The sequence below is a fragment of the Lagopus leucura genome, unplaced genomic scaffold (genome assembly GCF_019238085.1).
Source record: "Lagopus leucura isolate 7727_CA_CO unplaced genomic scaffold, USGS_WTPT01 Super-Scaffold_760, whole genome shotgun sequence".
Lineage (NCBI taxonomy): Eukaryota > Metazoa > Chordata > Aves > Galliformes > Phasianidae > Lagopus > Lagopus leucura.
The window spans coordinates 12,556,209-12,578,223 of record NW_024962257.1 but is presented as its reverse complement, the minus strand read 5'-3'; the positions used below and the strand labels follow the sequence as shown (position 1 = coordinate 12,578,223).

Genomic DNA, 22,015 nt, shown 5'->3' with positions numbered 1-22,015 from the left:
GAAAGGTCCAGTTCCAGCCACCCTGGCTCTGCTCTGGAGACAGAGCAGTTTTGGGAGTGTTTTGGAGCAGTTTTGAAGGTGTCATGGCCTCAGTGAGGCCGTGGGGTGTGCCCATGCCCAGCCGTGGGGCAGGACCTGCAGGATGCTGTGAGCCACAGGAGTGGGCTTTGGGGGAGGGGCTGGAGCAGGAGGCTCCCTCCAGCTGTCTGCATAATGCGGCCTTACCTCCTGCTGGCCCCAGGGTCCTTAACCCTTCTTTGTTTTCTTTTTATCTCAACAGGACAAGAAACTGCGGATCTTTGACCCTCGAGCCAGCCCAGCTGCATCCCAGGTACTGTCCCTCCTAGCTGCACTGTGCAGCACGGTGCAGGCAGCCCTGTCCACCTGGGGTGTGCAGTGAGCCAACCCACCCAGCCCCAGCAGGGCTCACATTGTTGCAGGAGGCCCCGCTCGCAGTGAGGCTGTCTGCTGGAGCCCACTGTGGACACGTGGAACTCCTGCCCTCCCATTCACCCACCTGTTGAACTGCCTCAGTTCACTTGGCAGGGGGGACAACAAAGGGGCTTTGGCACTGCTGCCTACCTGCCCTGCAGGCAGCAGTCCCAAACCATTCAGGCATGAGGGCTCCAGAATGGCTCCTGGGCTTTGTGTTGCCATGCTGGAGCTGAGCAAAAGGCTTTTGGGAATAAAATCCTGCCAAGGGTGAGGTTGGGCAGCTGGATTCGCGCAGCTCAGCAAAATAACAGTGATTAGGAAATAAGTAGATGACTTGGGTCTTGCCATCCACATCAAGTTTAAACAGCCTCTTATTAGAGGCTTCCTGTGGCTTCGGGGCTCTGGCTGCTGACAGCCGCTGTTTCCCCGTGCAGAAGGGGTGGGAGGCTTTTGGGAAGGGAGGGAAGCAGCAGAGAGCAGGATGGGATGGCTGCAGTGTGCTCCTGGCACCAGCGTGTGCCTGCCCCTGGGCTCTGGACACCAACAGCCTCCAATGTCCGCAGGTGCTCTCTGCAGGTGTGAGAGGTGCCTTGAGGCAGCCTTTGTAAATACAGCAGTACACAGTATTTAAGCATAAATCCAGCGGTTATACATGCAAACAAGCCAGGATGAAGCACTCCCAGCCCTCCGAATGGCTCGGGGAGCTGCTCAACCTTGCAGGGAGGAGCCAGCCTCTGCTCCCAGATTCACTGCACATCTCCCCCCCCAGCTCCCTGCTCTCCCTGCCCCCTGGTTCTTCCCCTGACAGTTCTGTCGCTTTGTATAACGGTGTTTCTGTGATGCTGTGAGCTCCGTGGGCTCCAGCCAAATCTCCTGGGGCGGGTGGACTCTGTCTAGCTGAGCTATTAAAAATAACGTGTGAATGATGGTGTCTGTTCAAAGCAGGCAGCTCACTTCCCTCCGCTGCCTCCTGAGCCAGGCCAGGGCCGGCGCTGAGCCCTTGCCGGCGCTTGGAGGTTGCCAAGAGAAATATGCACCTTTGCTGCCGCGAGGCGCAGCACCGCAGCCATAACCCCGTCCGGCTGAGAATTGATGAAGATGTTTAGTCTTGGAGAAGTACTGTGCTGAAGGGGAAAACTTTAAAATGCTATAAATCCTTTGGGAGTTTGCAGAGAGCTGGCTTAGCCAAGAGGGATAACGCTCCTGTGTTTTGTGTTTTTCCCCCTGTTGCTGGAGGGCCAGGATGCTTGGAAGGGCTCCTGCTCCCTGGGGGCAGCGTGGTTACAAAACCAAGGGCTGTCAGGGCCACTGAGTGGTGCCAGTGCCTCACCAGCTCCCAGCTTTGAGACCCACTGGTTCTCACTGTGGTGAAGGAGGTGAGCAATGGGTTTCTAGCCAGCTCTGCTTGCAGTCGTGGCCGCAGGCTCAGCAATACTGCCAGCACAGCTCCATCCCTCTGCAGCGTGCTTCCAACAAAGCAAAGCTCAGCACAGAGCTGCTCCTCCGGCTGGTTTTCTTAATTTGCCAAGCCTGCCTCATTAAACCATTCCTTTTTTAGAGCAGAGGAAAAGGAAGAGAAGGAGCTAAAAGTGGAGCCTCAGGAGCAGGGAGGAGGGGTGGCTGCTGCGGGGCTGATGTCACTCTTGGGTCTCGCGGGTGCAGTGCACGCAATGTCAGGGACCACGGGATGGTGAAGAGGACGTGTGGGCTGCCTGCCTTCTGCAGCCACGCCTGGGACCTCAAGCTGTCCTTGGGAGTGGCCAGGAGCCCCAGGCAGTGGCTGCTTGGCCCTATGGGGCCCACGGTCACCTCTTTGCTGCAGCTGGTCGCATCGTGCCTCCCGCACTGCTCCATCTAGGTGTTGTCCTTTTGTGAGGTCCTGCATGTCCCATCCGCCGTCTTGACTTCTCCCAAGGCCACTCTTTCCTCCCTTCCCCTCACCTCCCACGGGTTCGGGGCTTATTACTGCTGTAATAATTACTGCTGTCTCCCTCCTTGCCTTGACCTTTGTGTTGGAAGATTTCATCCCATCCCTCCCAGCTGCAGCCGTGGCAGGGCTGGGTGCTTCTCCCCTCCTGCTTTTGCCAACCTGCAGCAACTAGACACGAAGCATCCTGCCCCCAGGCACTCCTGCATTGCTTAGACCAAGCCCTGGGGTTTGCTTGTGCAGTAGTTGTGGTCCTTCATGCAGTGCGTACAGTGTTGGGATCACGGTGCCAGGCTGGGGTCAGGGTGCCAGAAGAGCACCAGCACTGCAGGTGAGTCACTGGAATGGCACCAAGTGGCATCTGGCTTACAGCACTGGCAGTGCTGGAGGTGATGTCTCCTTTGATTGCTTTCCCAGCGTCCTGATTTGGTGCAGCAGAGCCCTGCCTCCCACATGCGGTGTCCCGCATCCACCCCCGCTCTTGCATGGCATGTGCAGGGCTGCGTGCATCTGGTCGGCACCTGGCTCACATTATGGGGCTGGGGCAGGCGCCATCGATACGCTGTGCTGCGGGGCCACGGCTGAGCGCAGCCAGTGTGGGATGGAGAGGAACTGTGCTTGTTCTCACGAGAAACTTCCCCCGACGCTGTTTTGGCAGAACTGGGGGCGAGGGAATGGCCGCGCGCGCCGGGCGAGTGCACGCCTGTGCTCACGTTTTGTAGTGCTCCCTTGGAGCACAATGCTTGTGTGACCGGGGCTGAGGGCAGCTGGGGACAATTCAGGGTGTGTTCATCCTCACAGAGGGTTATTTCCCTGCCTTGCAGGCCTTGTCATGGGGAAAGGTGGGGATCTGGGGATGCCCTCCTCTGCCCGCGGCTCCCCTGTAGCCCTTCTTCCCCCAGCCATTGCCTTGGCTCTGCATCACACAAGCATGGCCACGCAGGCAGGGCAGTGCCAGGGCAAGGTGGATGTCCAGGCCGGAGCCACCCAGCCGTGCCCACCACTTGGACCCCGCAGACCCTGATGTGACACCTTTGCCCTGGATCCTCCTTTGGTGGTGGTTCTGTCCCTGGCTGCTGGTCCAGCTGGGCACCGCTCAGCAGGGGAAGGAGCACCAGGACGTGGGAGGCTCTCTGCTTGCCTCCCCACCCCAGCAGCATGGTATCCCACGCTGGGGTCACCCTGGGGGTACCTGACTCCCAGCCTCAGCAGCAGCTTCCTCTGGGCAGAGGGAAGGTCTGCAGCATCCCACATTCCCAAGGAGACCGTGGGAAGCTTTGAAAAAGTTGGCCAAGCTCTGGGCTGCCTATTTATAGCATTGCGCGCTCCGCGCTCTCATGCTTCTGTTCCCCAGCGTAACTGCACGGGATTGTTTATATTTCCTCTGCTCTGCTTCCCCCTCGGCTATCCTTCGCAGGAATGCCGCTGGTATTGCAGATATGGGGAAGTCAGGGAGGATTCGGGCCGAGTCCCAGCATCACTACGTGGGCCAAAGGGCTCACCCTCCGCTGGGTGCCCATCTGTCCTGCAGGCATACAGGCCGTGTGGGGTTGGTGGGTCACAGCCTTACTGTGCTACTGCTTGCTGATGTGGGCTGGGGAGTCATGGGAGCCTCCTAGCTTACTGCCTAGAGGGTAGAGGGTGCCACATTGGTCCCTCTCCACTGTAGCAACCACAAACTAAATCCAGTCTTCCCCTATCAGGACTGGCATAGGGCTGCTGGAGCTTTGCTGCAGAGAAGCTCTGTCTGCCATCCCGTTTGGATGCCCAGCAGCTGTAGTTTGGTGAGGTTCAGCAGAGCGTGAGGCTCAGAGCAGAGTAGTTCGTATGCGGCTGCTCAGAGAGGCTGGCTCTGCTGAATTCCAGCACCTCCTTTCTCTGCTTCAGGAGGAGTGCAGCTTCTGAACACAAAGCCACCTTTTGGGGGCAAGCAGCCCTTCCAGCCTTGTGCTATCCCCTCCCTGTGTTCCTCTGTTGGAGGAGCTGCTCTGCAGACGTGGGCCGGCCTGCCAGAGGCTGCTCTGCACTCCTGGCCACCTCTTGAGTGAGTGGGATTTGGCAGCGAGGGGAGATCGCATTCTTCTGCGGGGAGGATGCACCATGGTTAACCCCCTCAGCTCCCCTGGAAGCCTTTCCTCTGCCCCCTGGGCTCGTGCCTGTTGGTGGCAGCAATTGCTTTCCCCATCCTTTTCTCCACAGGGTTTGGATACCTGCAGTCTGCCAGCTGTGGGCATGGCAAAACCAAGGGAGCTCAGGGGCTTCCCCCTGCTGCTTAGCTCTGCCCTAGGCTCCCCAGCCCCTGGCCAAAGGTAAATATTCCAGGCAGAGGCTGGGATCACCCTCGTGCAGAAGCAGCTTTTGCTTTGTGTCAGGCTCTCCTAGGCAGCCAAGGAGCCGAAATCTGCTGGCAGCTGTTGCCAGCTCACGCTGACCCACTGTGGCTGTGCTGCCAACAGCTGCATCTGACACGCCAGGCATGCTCCCCATGGTGTGGAGCGTTCAGCCACCCCGTGTCCCACAGCGTCCCTGGGGCTCTTCAGGGCTGGGGACCCCGCGGACTTGGTGTGAGTGCCAGGGCAGGATGGGGAGCAGGAAGGTGTTGGGGATGAGCTGATCAGTGTGTGCACAATGAGACTGCCATCATCGTTTGTCTCCAAACCTGCATTCTTGCCCATTTCCGGCAGCCCCATGGACCTACGTCCACTATGGGACTCTCACCCAACCACAGCACCCCTCTCACACCACCCCTTCCTGACCTCGGCATCTGCCTCCTGCACAGGACACAGGTGGGGGGTTCCTGGGGGCCCCCCGGGACCGGCTGCCGCTAGGTGGAGCGGCACGCGCGCCATCTGGCCCTGCATGCTCACCTCTGGCAACATCTGCACAGCCTGGTGTCTGAGCCACCTCCGAAACCGGAGCGCCCCGGCCCCAGCCTCCCGCATATTTGCTGACATACGTACTGCTCAGCCCGGGATGGAACTAATGCAGAAAACATGTTTCCCCGCCGCAGCGTGCGCAACGTGGGCTGTGAGCAGCGAGGCCCCGCCAGGGCACTGGGCTGGGCTGGGCGAGGGTCCCAGCACCGTCTCTTCTGCACAGTGATCCAAAGGCGCCTTCTGGCATGCTCTGCCCCATCCCACCCAGCTGGGGACCAGCCGTGGCTCCACCACATTGCTCACAGGAGTGTCGCAGCTCCCGCTGAGCTACGTGTGCTGCAGAGGGGCACTGCCACCGAGCATTCCCTGCCCTTTGCCAGCTGTGCCACCAGGGCTGACATCCCTGGCTCCCCTGGTGCTGCTTGCTCCACAGGACTGGGAGCCAGCAGAGCCGGCACATGACGTTTTCAAATCTCCAGCTGTCAAATTTTGGCTGCCACAGCCGTGTGGCTCAGGTGCAGAAGCAATCTCCTCGCCGACAATCCTGGCTGGGGTTGGGCTTCCAGCTCTCCTGGCCTTGGCTCCCAGGGTTTCCTTCCCCTCTCAGCACTGATACTGGCTCCGTCCTTCTGTCTAGCAGCAAGGCGCTGAGCTGGTGGGGAGGGCTAGCAGCCCCCAGCCATCTACCTCACTGCCCCACATTGGGGCCCTCCTTGTCCTCACTGCAGTGGCGCAGCTCTCACACTGCACAGGGGACACATCACCTGCTTAACCTGAAAGTGGGACAGGGCTGAAGGGATGCTGGTCCTGGACCCATGCAGGATGCAGACGGAAGCATCGAGCAGGAAAGGAGAATGACATCGGGGGTCTGTTCCACCAGGGAGGTCTCTAGTGCCAGTGGAGATACGTTGGATCTTGCCCCACATCTTGCTGCTGCTGCAGGGAGCGCCAGGCTTGGCTTGGCTCCTCACGGGCCATGCTGGCTGGCGTGGCTGTGTTTGTCCTGGCAGGGGATGTGCTTGGCACCCTATGCCCTCTCCCATCCTGGCTGTGGGCCCCAGCAGCTCCTCTATAGGGCAGGCATCCTGCTGGGCCTTGAGGGGACTCCTGGCAGGGCTTCTCCCAGAAGCACAGCACCTCTGTGGGGCACAGCTCCTCCAGGTGCCAGGAGAGCATGTACATGCCATCCCCACGTGTCTCCCACCCTGGGTATGCTTTGCAGGGAGCAGAGTCAGGAGTGCTGGGCTGTGTGGTGGTGCTGGAAGCACAGCACTCAGCTCAGCTCTGCCTTTCCGTGATGGCTCTGGAAGCGTTGGTGGTTGGGCTGTTTTCTTGGCGCTGGTTAAGTGAGAGCGAGGGAGTTCCAGCACCTCCTGTGTCGCACAGCAAGCATTGCTGCAAGGTCCCGCTGGGACACCGGAACCGCAGGGCCCATCTGGGTACCACGTGGGAGCCAGCACTGTAACTCCTCTGCTCCTGTCCTCAGCAGAGCTGCACCAGGGCCCAGCAGTGGGACTGGGGATGGTGCTGCAGAGGACAGGGCAAAGTCTGGGTGCGCTGGGGGTCCTGGCCTCTCAGCAACACAAGGGGAAAGGGGCTGCTGGGTAGGGCAGTTTACCATCAGTGTCTCAGTAGCCTCTGGACATACGTGGGGCACCTGCCTCCTGAGCTGGGATTTGGCACGGATGAAGAGCCCAGGATACAACTGGGGAAGTAAGTCCCTCTTGCACCCTGGCAGTAGCCATGCTCATGCATCTTGTTGCCAGCATGAAACAGCTTCTTGGCACGCTGACCCCAGGCTCCACATTTCGTGCAGGAAGAGCAATGGGTGGTGTTGGGATCCAGAAGCCATCCCACCACGTTCACATTCCCTGCTTCCACTCTCCACTCGCCCCAGTGACCATATCAACACCACCGAGATGACCCCACAGGGACAGTCCCAGCATGGAGGCCATCCCCACTCCACGGGCACTCTGGGCACCCCTTGGTGGGGAGAAGCTCTGCCCCGTGCACTCAGCCCCACAGTTGCTCACGGTCACACTGTAGCTGTGCACACAGCATGGTCCTGCACGGTGTGGGCAGTGGCAGTGCTGATGGCTGGTCTGCTGTGTGCCTTGCAGAGCGTCCCAGGACATGAGAACAACAAGGACTCCCGGCTGCTCTGGATGGGAGCCAGCGATTGCCTCATCTCCGTGGGGTTCAGCCAGGTACGGGCCTCACTGGGAGGGCAGCTCTGTGCCAGCCGGGATTTCCCACCCTGTGCCAAGGCCACAGCACGGCCTCCCTGTGATCTCCGCAGCGCTGGATGGGGCTCCCATCCAGCACGATGGCTGCAAGGCAAGGGCAGTCCCAGGGGCTTTTAGAGGGACCTGTCTCAATAGGAGCAGGCTTGGGAAAGGAGGAAATCTCCTCTCTGTCCCTATGGGTAGCAGAGCCTTCAGCCACCTCCTTGTCCTTGTAGAACCCTGGCTGCAGCCATGTCGAGCCGTGCTGGGCTCTCCCGGCCATAGAGCTGCTAACAGCAGCCACTGGCCCTCATACCCACAGCCCGTCTGCTGCCCGCCCTGCACTGCACCTGCAGCCCAAGGTGCTGAGTGCATTCAGCTGTGTCACCCCTGGTAGCAGGAGCAGGCTGGCCATGTGCTGTAGCACATGGAAGCAAAGGAAAGCAAGGATGGGGAGCGAGGCAAGCAGCCACTGATGCAATCCATGTCTTTGTCCCTGCAGATGCGTGAGCGGGAGGTGAAGCTCTGGGACACACGGAAGTTCAGTGGTGCGACTTTCACCTTGGCACTGGATACCTCATCTGGGTAGGGATGGGGACTTAACGCGGGGTGACAGGGGGGGGGACGCGGAGCAGCACAGCGGTGCTGAGCGGGGATGTGCTCCAGTGCTTGGGGACCTGCAGTGAGCACAGCAGGAGCTGGTGAGTGGCCCCTGGCACCAGCAGCATTTAACCAGAAAACCAGGGGCCAGGCTGGGGATGGAACGACCATGTCCCTGGCACCAATCACTTGGGATGGGTGAGAGATGGCAGTGTCAGGGACAGTACATCTGTGTCCTCAGCAGCACTGTGACAGGCAACAGCAGTGCTGGCAGTGACTGCGTGTGCTGTGGGTGGCATATGTTGCTTGAGAACAGCCAGGACTCTGACACAGTACTGCATGCGGGTGAACTCCTTTGGCACAGCTTGGCCCCCGCCCTTTGCTTGTGATGGGCTAGACACTTTGTGCAGCAGCTCAGGGGCTGCCCAGTGACAAGGGCTGCCTTCAGGTCATCCCTTTGGGAAGTGGTACAATGGCTCTCAGGGCTGTAAGGGGTCAGCGCTTCTTTTCAAGGTGTGATGATGATGTCTTCTGTCTTTGTGGCACCACCGGGGCTGTCAGGGTGACAAATGCCCCAGTTCGGGCTGGCCTCATTGCTCCCATGTACCCCTGCAAGCTGGCCATGGTGCACACAGGAAGATGGGAGCCACTCAAAGGGGCAGGTGGAGGAGGAGGTAGTGTCTTCATCCTGCCAAAGTGATGGAGGCTTGGGGCAAGGCCCTTGCTGTGCTGTGCTGGAAGCCTCTGGCTCTCCCCAGAGCCGCTGGCAAAGCAGCAGGGACACTGGGACCTTCACAGCACAGAGAGCTGGCTCCATCACAGACCAGAGTGATGGAGCAGGCTAGGTGATTGGAGCAGCTGGGTGCTGGTACATGGCCTCTGGCAAGGAGCTGAGTGAGCTGTGACAGCAGAAGCAGCACTTGGCTGCCCTACTGTGTCCCCACATGAGATGTCAATCAGCCCCTAGACAGCAATTGGGACTTGCAGGAGGGGAGAGGAATGCTCGCTGCTGTGGTGTGAAAGTGCTGGCATGTCCCTGCTGGGAAGGTCAGCCTAGCATGGTGGCCAGGGAGAAGCCAGAGGTGGCAGAGCAGGAGGCTTCAAAGAATCGCTCATCTTCTGCAAGCTTCAAGGGCTCGGGGCTTGCTGGTTACACTGGGACAATAGGCAGAGGCAGCCTCAGCTGGCTGTGCCTCCAAAAGAGTGAGACTGCTGCAGGGGAAAACACTCCCTCCCCAGTGCTAGCAGAGTGCTCCCGGGCTGTGGCTGCAGCCACCTCCCTGTGTGCCATTAGTGCCCACAGTGAACCTCCTCCAGGGGATCCACGCACGTGGCACGCGGCTAACGGGTGTGATGCTTCAGAGTCCTTTATGCACAACCCCACAGCTGTGCAGTGCCTGCAGGAATCACCCCAAAGCCCACCACTGCTCGGCCCCTGTGCACACAGGGACTCAGCTGGGGTGAGCCAGCCCATCTAAATTGGATCCAGACATGGGGCCGCACTCAGTCCCGTTTGCGCAGGCTGCAGTTATTTTGGCTGCCGGCTTTATCGGCCGCCAGGAATGTGGCTGGCAGGCAGCGCATGGTGTGTCAGCCCGTGGCTTCGTGAGGCTGCAGCTGCATGGCAGTCGGTGCTGATAAGGCGGCGGCAAAGAGGGGCCGGGAGCACACGGGGCCTGGCTCTGGGGAGCAGTGAGCAGAGGGAGGTGTTTGTAGTACAGACACACAGCCCATCCCCACCGCAGCTGGGGATGCGGCCACCTCGGGGCCGGGTGTGGAGGAGCTGCTCTCAGGCACCATCTGAGAGGTGCCAGCCCCCCAGCTCGTTGCTACCATCTTTTCCCTGCTGCGCCATCTCCATCCTACCACTGCCCATGATCGAGTTTGTACACGGGCACACCGGGCCCTGGCTCTCCATCACGGGCACACACGGCTATTGAGCAGCGCTGCCCGGTGTTGAGCATGCAGGCTGCGAGGCGCACAGCAGCTCATTGAGGAAGCAATCAGTGGGCGGGCAGGAAGCTCATACCATTCATTACTGACGCCGGATGGCAGGAAGGGGAGCATGCAGCATGCCTTGGGCCCCTCGCCTGTGTGGCCTCACGTACCCAGTAGCACCCCAAAGCAGATAGAGAACAGCTGCAGCAGGCCCAGCCCCGACACACTGCCATGCCCCCACTGAGCCCTATGGGTAGTTGTGTTCTTGCCCAACATCACTGGGGAAGGGGCACCCCAGTTTTTCTTCTACATCTTTAAGTGTGTTTTGGGGGTGCCCATCTCACCTGTGTGGGTGAGAGCTGTGCAAGTGCAGAAACCTTGCTGTGAAAGCATGGGGCAGCAACACCTGGCACAGCCCAAACCCTGTGGCAGGAGGCGTGGGTGGCCCCAGCCCCACTCCATGTCGCCATCCCCAGCATGCCGCCTGTTGTTCCCTTTGAATCGGGTTTTGTCTTCCCTCTGGCCCTCTTTAATTAGATCAAGGAGCAGCAGGAATAGGCCTCAATAGGTTATTGTTGCCCTAAATTGTAACCAGCACCGGTGGGGTTGGGTTACGGGCTCAGCTGCGGGGTCAGTGGCCAGACCCAATGCAGCAGCCCACAGCCTGGTGCCATCTCCACACAGCGGCGGCAATGAGAACAGTGGTGCCTTGTTGTGCTGCACCACCGGGTCTGCACAGTGTCCCCAAAAGCCCAAAAATGCTGGAAGCTGGGTTCTAAAGACAGGAGTGTCTGCCAGGAGCCCCATCTGCTTGGCATCCCTGTACGGTGCCTATCCTCACACCCTTCAGTGCCACCACGTTCCCATTGTGCTGCACAGGTGCCATGAAAGCACTGGGTCAGGGACAGTTTTTGGGAGGGCCAAGCAACAGGGCCCTGCGTGGAGTGAAGTCCTCAGGGCTGGGCGGCACATGCAGGGAAGGAAGGCAGTTTTAGAGAGCTCAAGCTTTGTTTGGCTGCAAGATGTGCAGGGTGGTTCCCCTAGGGATGCTGACCCGGACAGGCTCAGTTCACTGCCCATCACCCTTCCAGAGCTCAGACTGAGGATTTGCTCACTCGGCATCTCCGAGCTGCAGGGCTCCAGCTTTTGTGCATGCCAAGGCACACGCCTCCAGTGTCACACTGTCACCTCCCCGCTCATTGGCTGTGATAGCACTGTTAATGCACATTTGGATGTGATCCCCACACCCTCAGCTTCTCAAGGCTCCCTGCTGCAATGGGACTCAACCTAGGGGTGCACACATCCCCCGTTGGGTTATTTCTGTTCCAAATCCCCATGCAGTAGCTCCAGCAGGACCTCCCCCTGTCCTGACGTGGCCATAGGGCCGTATGTGCTGGCTTTTCCCAGCACCTAGCAGCCATTTCCTATGATTCCGGGGCATTTTGGGGTTTTCCAACAACACCCACCCCATCAGCAATGCCTCAGTGTCCCCATACCCACCTCCAAACAGGCGCATACCTGCTAACTCCCACCCTCACCCCCAGGCTTTTCTCTCTTCTCCTGCCAGCTCCTGGTGCCCGCGCCTGGCACAGGGAGGGATGGAGGTGTCCCCGCTGCTGCTTGGAGGGGTTAACGCCGTGTGGCCCCGCAGCCGGCTGCGCTCATCACGCCGTGTAAAAATAGCCCTGTGCCTTGCTCTGGCGGGAGTGTGGTGAGCTCCGTCACTGCCGAAATCGCTCCCAGATGGGCCACAGCCCCATCCCAGCCTCGTGCTGGCCCACAGCTGCCTCTGCGGGCGACCGCCGCTCCCCAGCCCTGGCCTCGTCAGCTTTCCAGGAAGCCGGCAATATTTCTGCCTTTCCACAAGCTCCTCCTGGCAGCCAAGGCTTCACCGCAATACGCGGGGGCTGCAGGACGCTGACACACATGCCACCCTCCTCCAGCTCCCTGTGGACATTCCTCACCCTGGGGCAGGGGGTTGGGGACCCTGGCACCCCTGCTGTGGCCCTGCTAAGCCATGTGTCCTGCCAGGGCTCTTCTGCAGCCATGGCTACCCAGCATGGGCTGCCAGGTGTTGGGGACACCATGATGTGTCCCACTGCCTGCTGAGCCCCAGCCTTAGTGCTTTGTCCCCAGGGCACTCGATGACCACCCTGTGGGCTTGAACAGCAAAAGGGATTTTTTTTGGTTTCATGTCAGGGGGTTTTGCAATCCATTCCCTGCGCTGATTCAGCTCGGAGGAATTAGCAGCGCCGCACAATGTGCCGTGCTCATCTGCTCTGAGCTGCAGTGGAGCTGGCAGAAGGCGGGGGGACTCTGCACTTAGTGTAGGGAACTGCGGGGGTTTTGAGGCTGCATATTTGGGGTTGTGAGGGCAATTTTGGGGCTGCAACAGCACTTTTTGGGTGCAGTTGACCTCCTGCAGTCATGTGGGTTCAGGAGTGTGTGCCAAGTATCGGGATCCAAGTGCCACAGTGCAGCATGCTTTGCTGCCGCTGCTGTGTTCCCACATGCCAGGGCTGTGCTCAGCCACAGTGCCCAGCATGGTGCCCAGGGGACCCTGGTACAGCAGCTATGTGCTGAGGAAGCAGGGAGGTGGCAGCAGAAGGGTTGTGGAATGAAACCCCAAAGTGCAAGATGAAAGCTGTGCCATGTGCCAGCAGTATCCTTGTATGCCACCACGATGACGCTGTGGCACGGGTGGATGGGGACCAAGTGGCACCGCTATGCCAGCACAGTGCTTACGAGCTGCTGAAAGCTGCCAAACCAGCAGGGTCCTGGAGCCCGTAGGAATAATGGGAAGGGAAAAGAAAGGGGCACAGAGGGAAGGGGCTCCACAGCCAGTCCTGGCTGGGGCCACAGTGGTGACACAGGGAGCACCCACCACTCGCCGGCACGGGGCTTGAGCTCCGCCAGGGAGTTTTCTGCTCTCCTTGCAAGGCTGGAAAATATACAAAGCTTGCAGTGAAAATATTTACACAGCAGCAATTTTCAGAGGAATTTGGGATGTTAATTTGAAAAATCTGTGGGGAGAGAACCACAATGGGCCCTTTGAGCGGGCGAGCGTGGCCCTCACGCCTGCCCGCCCGTGCCGGAGAGGGGCCCCCGCCGCCGCTGTGCCGGCCCTAATGGGAGCCAGCCCTGCCGGAAACCCACCTGGGAGCCGGGGGGTGCAGACGGCCCCGCAGCCGCCCCGCGCCCCTAATTGCATCCAGAGCACACGAGGCCGGGTCAGGGCCATGCCCTATGGGTGCACCCAGGGGGCCCAGCGAGGCGGGGGCTACAGGGTGCTCACCTGAGGAGGGGTTCCCAGCTCCGCAGCCCTCTCGGCAGCCGGCCGTGGCAGCATTTCAGCCTGCTTTGCTCACTTTCTCCAAATAAAACATACCTCTGTGGGCAGGGACCCAACCTGGAAAATTCCAGCCCGAAAGATAAAGGATTGGAAAACGATTAAAACCAGAGGTTGGAACAGAAAGCACTTGGCAGCAGGAACCGAGTGCCGGCCCCAAGCCCCCGCCGTAGCCAGCGCACGAGCATGGCCAGGGGCGCACACACAGGAGTGGGGGCCAACATGGCTACCCCAGCCCTGGCCGTGATCGCAGCCTCTGGGCAGGGGACTGTGGCCGCGCTGCAGGCTGCAACCATGCTGCAGGCTGCACTTGGCCACGCTCATCCCAGGCATATCAGGGCTGGAGGCTCAGCGCCAGCAGAGCCCCCCGCAGCCCCTCAGCCCTGCAGTGAGGAGGAGGGTGACGTCAGGAGGTTATCGGGGTGGGCCGGGCTGTGTGTCCGCCGCCCCGCAGCCATCTGGCAGCGCACGCAGTGAAGTCAGGCGGGATGATGTGCAGGGCCGGGGCGCGTTCGGAGCTCGCCGCCTCTGTTTTGGTGACACCTCCTTAGCACTCGCAGTGGGGGGTGGATTCGTGGGGGATCCTCCTCAGAATGGGGGAAACCACCCTCTGTGCTCTGAGTCATCTGCTGACAGCAAGAAGGGGACAAGGGGACACGGGGACACGGGCACGGCCCTGGGGCAAGCCGTGCTGCACAGTCTTTGGGGGGTCCTGCAGCCCCCACCTTGCCAACTCTGGGCAGGATTTCTCGTTGTTGTTGTTATTCTTTTATTATTTTTTTTACAAAATGACATCCTTCTGGTCTGCCTTACAAAACCTGTACTAGAAAAAGTTTTCCCAGAAGAAATGGGAAATAACCGCGTATAAATATTCTCTCTGAGTTTGTAAAGCTCTGGTTCCCCGTGTGCCCGCGCGGCGCGTCCTTCAGCCCGGCAGTGCTGAGGTGCACAGCTCCTCAGCCGGGCCGCGCCGCTCACATCAGCTCCAGGGAGTGGGGACCGCAGCCACGCTCCGCTGAGGGGCCCCTGTTGCCAGCACATCGCCGCCCCTCAGCCGAGTCACCGCCGTCCTCCTTCTGTCTTCCTTCCTAGCACTCGCTAAAACAAGAAGGCCGACCCAAACCCGAGTTAAAAACCAAAACCTTCGCTGCCCGCGTTCTGCGTCGGGTCACGGGAATCAAGGCGCTTAGGCCGAGCGGTGCAATCGGTGACTGCTCCCCACGTGTGTAAGCCCCTCAGAATTGCACGTTATGGGTTTGGGCTCTGCCTCGGCTCATTTAACTCCCCGCCGTTCCTCAGCCTGGAGGTGCCACGCCGCGCTCCCGGCTCAGAAGTAGGAGGGCTTCAGCGCCGCACCGTTGTTGTTGCTGGGGTAGTGCGCCTGCATCAGCGGCACCTCGCATTCGGGGCCACCCGCCAGCACCGCATTCTCAGGCCCCCGGCAGCTGTGCCCGCCCCTCTCGCCGTTCTCTAGGCACGCCTTCACACCCTCCAGCTCCAGCGGGCCGGCCTCCACCCCGCCCCCTGCGTGCTCCTTGGCCCTGCGGTGCCGGCGATAGTAAGTGACTGCGGTCACCACCACCACCAGCAGCAGCACGGCGGCCAGCGCGGGGACGATCATCAGGGCCAGGTTGTTGTCCTTGCTCTGGGTGACAGGTGAGTGCTGCTGGTGGCTCGCCGGCAAGGTGTGTGCCTCCACGCAGAACTCCTCCCTGGAGCCCTTTTCCCCCAGCGGCCCCACACACACGCGGTAGGTGCAGTTGGGTTTCAGTGCCCGCACTGTGTACTCCGAGAGAGAAGCCGGCAAGCGGAGCATCACAGGGCGCTTCTCCGGCCCAGAGAGGTTGCGGTAGCTCAGCCGGATGCCCTTCAGCTGGGCTCTGGACTGGAAGTAGTTCTGCAGGTCCACCCGCAGTGAGGTGCTGCTCACCTGTGTGATGCTTATCTTCCGGCTCGGAGGTGCTGCTGGTGTGGCTGGGGACAGCGTTGTGCCCCTCGCCGCTGCCTCCTCTTCTTCCTCCTCTTCTTCTTCCTCCTCACAGAATGCCCCAGCAAAGCCTGGTGGGCACAGGCACCACAGGTGACCGTGGGCACCCAGCTGGCAGGTGCCACCATTCAAACACGTGCGTGGGGGGCACAACTGCGGCGGGGGGCTGCTGGCAGCTGGGGTGAGGCTGAAGGGCACCGGAGTGGAGCTGAAGGGGACGGCGCGGGGCTGCAGGGTGGCAGTGGTGGTGCTGGGCTCCGGCGGCGGGCGGCTGCCGGTGGGAATGGGCACAGGCGGTCGCGGCGCAGTGGTGCGTGGAGGGGAGGTGGTGGCAGCAGTGGTGGTGGTGGTGGTGGGGCAGCCAAAGTCGGCGTACTGCAGGTGGTGGAGGAGCTTCCCTGAGTTTTTTGGGGGGAAGTGGCAGCGTGTCTCCTCAGGCCGCCGGAGGAGCACACCGCTGGCGTTCACCCACTGCACGAGCCAGCTCATCTGGCAGATGCAGTTGAAGGGGTTTCCGGAAGCTGTCATGGCACGGAGCCTCGGGAAGAACCTGGAGAAGTCCCGAGGGATGGTGTTGATGTTGAGGTTGCTGATGTCCAGCTCCTGCAGGTTGTGGAGACCACGGAAGTCCTCAGGTGGCAGCTGGGAGATGTGCGCGTTGCCGGCAAGGCTGAGCTTGGTGAGGCTGCCCAGGCGCCGCAGTACCACCGGCACGCGCTCCAGCAGGTTGTCAGAGACGTCCAGCTCGTGCACGTTGTTCTGGGGCTGGAAGAGCTCCTCGTCCAAGCTCGTCAGACCCAGCCCCGCGATCTTCAGGGACTCGATGTTTATGGCGCGGAGGGTGCCAGGCGCAATGGTGGGGATCTTGTTCCAGCTGATGTCCAGCAGGAGGAGGTTGGGCAGGTCAAGCGGAGGCACGGCCCGGAGCTGGTTGTTCTGCAGCTTCAGCTCCAGGAGATTCTCCAGCGTGTCAAACGCGGTGGCGTGGATGTGCTGGATCCTGTTCTTCTGCAGGTAGAGCCGCTCCAGCAGCCGCAGCCCGTGGAAGGTCTCGTTGGTGATCTCCTGCAGCTGGTTGGAGGACAGGTCCAAGTTGACGAGCTCTGTTAGGGGCTGGAAGATGTTTTTCTGGATGCTAGTGATCTTGTTTTGTGAGAGGTCCAAGAGCTGCAGGGCAGGCAGCCCTGCAAAGCTGTCCTCGCTGAGCATCGTGATACCATTCTCAAAGACATAGAGGGAGAGGGTGCTGGGGGGCAGCCCTCGTGGCACAGTGTGGCCCCGCCTGGCCGCACACAGGATGGTCGTGGGGTCCTGGCACTGGCAGCCTGTGGGACATGCCCGTGTCAGCTGCCCAGGGAGCAACAGCAGCAGCAGCAGCAGCGTGCAAAGGACCAGCTGGTTCATGGTGTCAGCTCTGTGGGAGAGAGAGGTTTGCATGAGGATACCGTCGCCCAGGCACGCATGGCTTCACACACAAAGCACACAGCATTTTGGGCAGTGCTCAGGAAGGGGCTGGCTCCAAACTGCTCCCAGGCCAGGCTGGTGTGGGAACCCCTGACCTGGCTCCTGGTGGGGCAGAGACAGCTGCGCTCAGCCCTGCCACCACCGGCTGCCCACCTCCCTTCCTTCCCTGCTTGGGACACCCCAGCCCCAAAGTGACCATGGCAGAGCCTGAAGGCCTCTGCTGCTGCTCTGCCCCATGCACAAAGCAGTGCACGGGCTGCTAAGCGCTCCGCTGTCCCCCTCCCCACATCCCCTGGATTTAGAGCCACGCACCCCCAGCTCCTCCGTGCGTGGTGTCGTGGCTCTTGGGGCAACACGACCCGCATGGCGGGCGGCAGGGAAAGGGCCCCTCCTTTCCCGGCTGCTCTCGGCAGGGTGCAAACCAAACATGTGGGACGCGCCGCCTCCATCCCAGCAGACGCACCCGGCTCGGCCTCCGCCAGCGAAGGGGGTGGGAGCCAGCCCTGCTTCCCGCAGCCGAGCAGGACTTAACCCTTTCCTTGTGCCGTCTGTGCAGCAGCCACCCGCCTGAGCCCCCCGGGACCCCACACCATAGGATTCTGCCCCTGCCATTGCTTCACCCTGTAAGAGCTGTGAGGTGGCCCGTATGGGTTGGGTGTGTGGCCCCCAGCACTAGGCTGAAACCCAGGACAGCGTTTTGGGGAGTTTGTCGGTACTCTGAGGTACTCAGATGGTGATGCTGTTTACAGCAACCAGAGCTGGAGGTTTCACCTACACCAGGGAAGCACAGGAGCTGGTGGTGGCAGTAGCACTCAAAGGCAGTGGCACCGTCGTGAGGTGACCCGGGCCAATGAAATGCTGCTGGTGTGAGGACAAAGCAGCTATTGTCCCTGCCCCAGCAGGGTGGCTTGGGGCTCAGGGACACGGCTGCAAAGAAGCAGAGTGGGGTCTGACAGTTTGGGGACTGCAGCACTGCTGATGGGCCATGGGGAGACCTTGCCCAGCCCTGTCCTACTCCAAGGGCCCTGGGCCAAGCTGTGACCCTGCAGTGGGCTCAGCCTTGGCAGACCTCCAGTGCTCTTGTCTCCCAAATCCCTGGCTGTACGTGGCGACTTTGCATCCCAAAAAGCTTCCTCTGTTGGCATCCCAAGATTCTGGCACAGCACCGACCTCGTTGGGTTGCAGAGCCCCTGGGCTGCAATCCCCATCCTTCTGGCACTGACTGACTGGGGACAGAGGAGACTGAGGAGAGGATGCTCCTGGTGTGTGGAACAAGCCCTGCTCCAGCTCCTCTGTGCCCATGTCCCAGGGACAGACATCCTGGCTGATGTCCTTGCTCAGGACACGGCTCGTCTCTCAGCCCTGTCTTTCAGCCCTTTTAATGACAGCCCTAATTAGTGCAGGCAAGGGGTGAGACGCAGGGCTGAGGGCAGGAGGGGCAGGGCCCTGCCTCCTTCATCACCTCATGGCAGGGCACATGGGGTGACAGAGGGGGCTCCGTGGGGTGCATGGCCCTAGCAGCCCCTTCCCAGCACGCCAATCACCTCCTCCCCTCCTGCCGGGCTGCTGAAAGTCGTTAATAACTGCAGGCAAATAAAACCCTGCAACTCACTGGGGCCCCGCTGTGCGTGGGGGGCTACCGGGTAGCACAGCAGCACGTGCTGCTGGCCGCCCCATGCCCTGCCACGGGGGGCCTCAGCCAGGCTGTGCTGAGCCCCAGTTGTTGCAAGGGGCAACACCACACCCCAAATCCCCCCGGATCACCGCGCTCGCCTGCAGCAGGACAGGGTTAAGGAGGAGGCTGTGGGCCTGGGGTGCGCCCAAGGGTGGGGTGCGCCCGCACCGCTGGGCAGGGTCACCACAGCCGCCTGAGTCACTTGGCCCAGGGACACCAGCACTGGGAGGAGCCGCTCTGTGGCCATGCGGTCACGGTCACTGAGCCCCCAGCCCACACCCCATGCGTGGCTGACCCTGGGGCAGGGTACCCAGCGAGCCATAGCCATGGTGGTCGGGCTGTGCCACAAGAGCATCACGCAGCCTCGTGTGGCTGGGGGACACTGCTGGCATTAAGCACTGAGCTGGTGGATGGAGGTGACAGCACCAACCCTCAGCTTGGACATGGGGCAGCTGAGCGGGGACAGCAGGCACGCTGGGATAGCCAAAGCCTCGAGGGCAGCACGGTGCGGGGCATTGCCTGCCAGGGTGGGCAGCATGGTGCCGGTGGGGCACAGGCCCTGGGTTGGGACCTGGTTTTGCAATGCCAGGGTCGGGTTTCGCTGACGTGTCCGTGCTGCAACCAGCTGCTGACTCTGAGCCTCTCAGCCCTTTAATTATGCTGGCATTTCCTCCCCAGCTGCCAGGCTCCGCTCACTGGCCCCGAGCAGGTTGGGCTGGGTCGTGACCGCGGCCGAGCATCCTGCCTTGCCGGTCGGGCACCACGCGCTCCACCTGTGGCTCCACACCTCTGCCACCGCTCTGCCAGCACCATCGTGCTGCTGCGGCACACACCAGCACGCTGCCCAGCCCCTCGATGGGCACGTGGGGCCAAGAGGTGAGCCCAGCCTGGAGCCTGGCAGCTTGGCAGGGGCAGCACGGCTGCACCGGGGAGAAGTGGTTCTCCCAGAGGTGCTTGGCCATCTTGCCCTGGCAGCGGCCCGCTGCTCCTTGGCTGAGCTCCCCAGGCCTGCACCGCAGATACTTGCCGAATTATTCATATTTTCCGGCTGCAGGAGAATCCAGGCTCAGCCTCCCCCTCTTGCACAGCCTTTCCCTGCCAGCCTGAGGGAGTGGGAGCGCTATTCCCATTCTGTGGTTTGAGCAGCTGGGTGTCCACTTGGTGCACACGGGGACATGGCACCCCTTTCTGTGCCCAAGGGAGAGCCCGATGCCAGCCAGGCACAGCACAGGGTAGGTGGCAGCGCCGGCTGCTGTGGTGACAGTAGTGTGTCCCCAGCCCTAAGCTGCAAGGTGACACCTGGGCAGGAGGGGGCAGTTGGAGCTCCACACTGCCACAAGGAAGCTAATGGTGACCCTGCCACTGGGTGAGCATCCCTGGTACCAGCAGTGCCTGCAGGGCTGTGCGCTCACCTGGGTCTGTGCCCAACCGAGCCCAGGGTGCCCTGAACCCCAGGACTGGGCCTTAAGAGCCGGAGGGGACTGCGCAGTCCCACAAGCTCTCATCGCACCCCACATCACAGTGGATTCCTGAACCCAGCACAGCCAGGACACCCCTCCTGTCCCCTCAGCCCGGTGAGTGAGGCCCCGTGTCCGCTCGGCTCCCCGTGCAGAACAAAGCCGCCGTTGTTGCCGGCACGCAGCCAGCCCGGTGGGCACCGGCACACACAGCTCCATCCCCACCGCCACCCCGGGCCCCGCGCACAGGAATGCGGGGCCTTCCCCGGCTCCGGGCCCAGCATCGCGGGGCCCTCCCTGACGCCCCCAACACACCCGTGTCGGTGCGCGCCCCCTCCCCGTGCCCAGCGGAGCTGCACGACCAGCCCCCAATCCCCCTTTCCCCTTCCAGTCGCCCTCCGCCGCAGCTCCCACCTCCTCCCGCGCTCCCTCCCTATTTAATTAAAGTTTCCGCAGCAGCCAGGGAGGAATGCAGGCCTGCTTATTGCCTCCCCCCGCGCCAGCCCCTCGGCCCGCTCCTGCCCCGGTGACCCGGCCACGCTCTCAGGTGCCGGGAAGGGGAAAAACCAGCAGAGCCGCTTCGCCCGGAGCCGGCGGTGCCGCCCCGCTGCCACGCGCGGATTCCTGCGGCCTGACTGTGGCCGTGCTGTCCCCGAGCGCTTCCTCCCGCCGCGTCCCGTCGGGTGGCGGAGCCAGCCGGGCAGGCAGCGTTGCGTCAGGGCGACCCGGCTGGGCCACCGGGCTTGGCGTGGTGCGAGGAAAAATAGTAATTAGTGTCATTCGTCACGGCGGCACGGCCCAGCGCCGTGTGGGCAGCACCCGGTCCTCGGTCAGGCCAGGCCGCCGCCACCAGGACGGGACAGGCTCACTCGAGGACGGGGACGCGCTTCTGCTCGGTGCTGTCACCGCAGCGTCGCCCGCTGGGATGCCCGGGTGCTGCTGGCGGCTCGGCGGGCACAAGGGAGGAGTGAGGGATGCTCAGCCCCTGTCACGGCCGGCAGGGTGGCAGCTCCGGGGTCACCCCAGCAGGCGCAGCAGGAAGCCGGTGGGGCATCCCCGTGGCCGGCGGCCCTGCTGGCACGCTTCCCTATCGGACGCTAGCGGCTCCCTGCTTGCTGTCCCCAGAGCAGCGAGCCCTGCTGCCGCGTTGGGATTGGCACGCATGGATGGACCGCGCCGGGTCCCACACGTATCCTGGAGCCTGGCTGCTGGCAGGATGGGTCACTGTCACCCAGCCAGCAGCAGTGACACCTGGGGACAGCAGGAGTCCCCCCCGCCGCACCTCACCCCTCCCCACGATGAGGCAGCACCGGACACGCACCAGGGACTGCCCGTGGGACGGGACCCACGAGGCCACCGTGCTGGGGACCGGCCACCAGCGTCCTCGTCCCCGTACGCCACCGGGCTGCCGCCGAGACTCCATCCCTAGCCAAGACGGAGTCACGCTGTGACCCAGCAGGGACAGCCGAGCACAGACTGCCGGTCCCTCCCGGCCCGTGGTCGCGGCACTCACCGGGGCCGGGCGGGGCCGGGCCGGACACTCACTCCATGGCGGCGGGCGGACGCTCCCCTCTCTGGCGGCGCCGGGCCCGGGGGGCGGCTTTTAGGACGAGGGGCGTGGTCTGGTGCGGGGGGGGCGGGGCCAGCACTCCCGCCGCCTTCCTATTGGCTGTGAGGACCAGGGGGCGAGGGGCGGGGCGGGGCTTCCAAGTAGGCTCCGCCCCCTGCGCACCTGGGGCCCGGTGTGGGGGGACCCCAGGGACCCGCCGGCACCCCGGGTGTGGGTACGGGTACCGGTGTGGGTACGGGCATCTCCCCCTGTGCGGTACCCGTGTGCCCCAAGCACCTCCAGACCCTGACAGCCCTGTAGCATCAGGGCTGGGCATCCCAGCAACCCCTGTTCAGCATGCCCTAGCTGACCCGTCACCCAAGTATGGGTCCCAGTTGCCCCATGGCCACTGGGAATCCCAGCCTCCTGTGTTCCAGTGTCTCCAGCACCCCTAGTGCCATGCTACCCCATTACCCTGTTACCTGCCCGGCCAGGGATCAGAGTGCTTTGGGGCACACTTGCCGCTGTGCAGT

General features: G+C 62.1%; 2 protein-coding genes across 6 annotated transcripts in view; one reads left to right on the top strand and one right to left on the bottom strand.

Moving 5' to 3' along the window:
- Window positions 1-22,015, top strand: part of LOC122176267 (mitochondrial import inner membrane translocase subunit TIM16-like) — a 37,256-nt gene that overhangs the window by 7,022 nt on the left and 8,219 nt on the right. For 3 of the 4 annotated variants that reach the window (XM_042864653.1, XM_042864649.1, XM_042864648.1), the window contains exons 7-9: window positions 281-331; window positions 7,359-7,445; window positions 7,966-8,048. In XM_042864653.1, the coding sequence (XP_042720587.1) occupies window positions 281-331; window positions 7,359-7,445; window positions 7,966-8,048 (221 nt within the window). Of the gene's footprint in view, window positions 1-280; window positions 332-6,874; window positions 6,952-7,358; window positions 7,446-7,965; window positions 8,049-22,015 lie in introns of those variants that run through there. The other variant, XM_042864650.1, reaches the window with a different exon arrangement.
- Window positions 14,085-21,496, bottom strand: VASN (vasorin). 2 transcript variants are annotated; one of them, XM_042864655.1, is made up of 2 exons: window positions 17,114-17,363; window positions 14,085-16,751 (listed from the first exon to the last, which is right to left on the bottom strand). In XM_042864655.1, exons 1-2 carry the CDS (start codon window positions 17,248-17,250, stop codon window positions 14,678-14,680), a joined length of 2,211 nt encoding a protein of 736 aa, XP_042720589.1. In that variant the 5' UTR covers window positions 17,251-17,363; the 3' UTR covers window positions 14,085-14,677. The 2 variants fall into 2 exon arrangements, with proteins under 2 accessions (XP_042720589.1, XP_042720588.1); XM_042864654.1 differs by lacking the exon at window positions 17,114-17,363 and adding an exon at window positions 21,447-21,496 and having other exon boundaries at window positions 14,086-16,751.

Excerpts from the sequence above, each read along its gene's own strand:
- VASN (XM_042864655.1), bottom strand. The coding sequence starts at position 17,250 with ATGGAGGCGGCGCGTCCCACATGTTTGGTTTGCACCCTGCCGAGAGCA. Across the intron at positions 16,752-17,113 it reads CACGCACGGAGGAGCTGGGG|AGCTGACACCATGAACCAGC; the intron begins GTGCGTGGCTCT and ends TCTCTCCCACAG.